Genomic DNA, 1,149 nt, shown 5'->3' on the forward strand with positions numbered 1-1,149 from the left:
CCCCATCAAACACTCCCAGGACAGGGACAGCACGGGGTTAGATACAGTGTAAAGCTCCCTCTACACTGTTCCCATCAAACACACCCAGGACAGGGACAGCATGGGGTTAGATACAGAGTAAAGCTCCCTCTACACTGTCCCCCCATCAAACACTCCCAGGACAGGGACAGCATGGGGTTAGATACAGAGTAAAGCCCCCTCTACACTGTCCTCCCATCAAACACTCCCAGGAGAGGGACAGCATGGGGTTAGATACAGAGTAAAGCTCCCTCTACACTGTCCCCCCCATCAAACACTCCCAGGACAGGGACAGCACGGGGTTAGATACAGAGTAAACCTCCCTCTACATGGTCCCCCCATCAAACACTCCCAGGACAGGGACAGCACGGGGTTAGATACAGAGTAAAGCTCCCTCTACACTGTACCTGTCAATGCTGAAGCTGCATTCTTTACTATGCCCAGCGTAAGCCCAGGAGCTCATCACAGAGTCTCTGGGGTCCAGGTCAGACTTGAAACATCGGCTGGTTGATCAGTTACTGCCCTGCATCCTGCCGGCCAGCAGGCTGCTGAAGGGAAGCTGAGGTCCAGTGGGGAAAAGCCTAAACTTGGCAGCACAGGCGTCGTATTGGACGAGATAGCCGGAACGGTTCACGCCGAAGGGAGGTTGCCAGCAGGAACGGGAGACCGAGTGAAACAAGCACGCGGGGTTTGTCCTTACAGGTGAGATGTGGTCATGGTCTTGGCATTTCGTGATTGAGTCACATGGCAGGCCTTGGTCAGTAAGGAATCCAGGAACAGCTCCAGGGCTCGAGCTGACCACGAGCGAGTCAAGGAATCTCTCCAGACATTAACGGAGCACGGCAGCCTGCCCTCTCAATCACAACTCGCCTCCCCGCGCCCCCATCTCACACACACACACACACACACACACAGACAGACTGTCACTGGGGTACGGGCTCTCTCTCACATACATACACACACACACAGACTGTCACTGGGGTATGAGCTCACACACACACACGCACAGACTGTCACTGGGGTACGGGCTCTCTCTCTCACACACACACACACACACAGACTCTCACTGGGGTACGAGCTCTCACACACACACGCACAGACTGTCACTGGGGTATGGGCTCTCTCACACAC

At 55.2% G+C, this 1,149-nt stretch overlaps 1 protein-coding gene across 1 annotated transcript in view; it reads right to left on the reverse strand.

Moving 5' to 3' along the window:
• The window catches only part of drap1 (DR1-associated protein 1 (negative cofactor 2 alpha)), a 15,100-nt gene that overhangs the window by 9,733 nt on the left and 4,218 nt on the right, over window positions 1-1,149 (reverse strand). Inside the window, exon 3 of the mRNA XM_048619559.1 lies at window positions 719-812. Coding sequence (XP_048475516.1) covers window positions 719-812 — 94 coding nt within the window. The remainder of the gene's footprint in view (window positions 1-718; window positions 813-1,149) is intronic.

This window comes from Rhincodon typus, chromosome 43 (genome assembly GCF_021869965.1).
Source record: "Rhincodon typus isolate 14 chromosome 43, sRhiTyp1.1, whole genome shotgun sequence".
In the NCBI taxonomy this organism is placed as follows: domain Eukaryota; kingdom Metazoa; phylum Chordata; class Chondrichthyes; order Orectolobiformes; family Rhincodontidae; genus Rhincodon; species Rhincodon typus.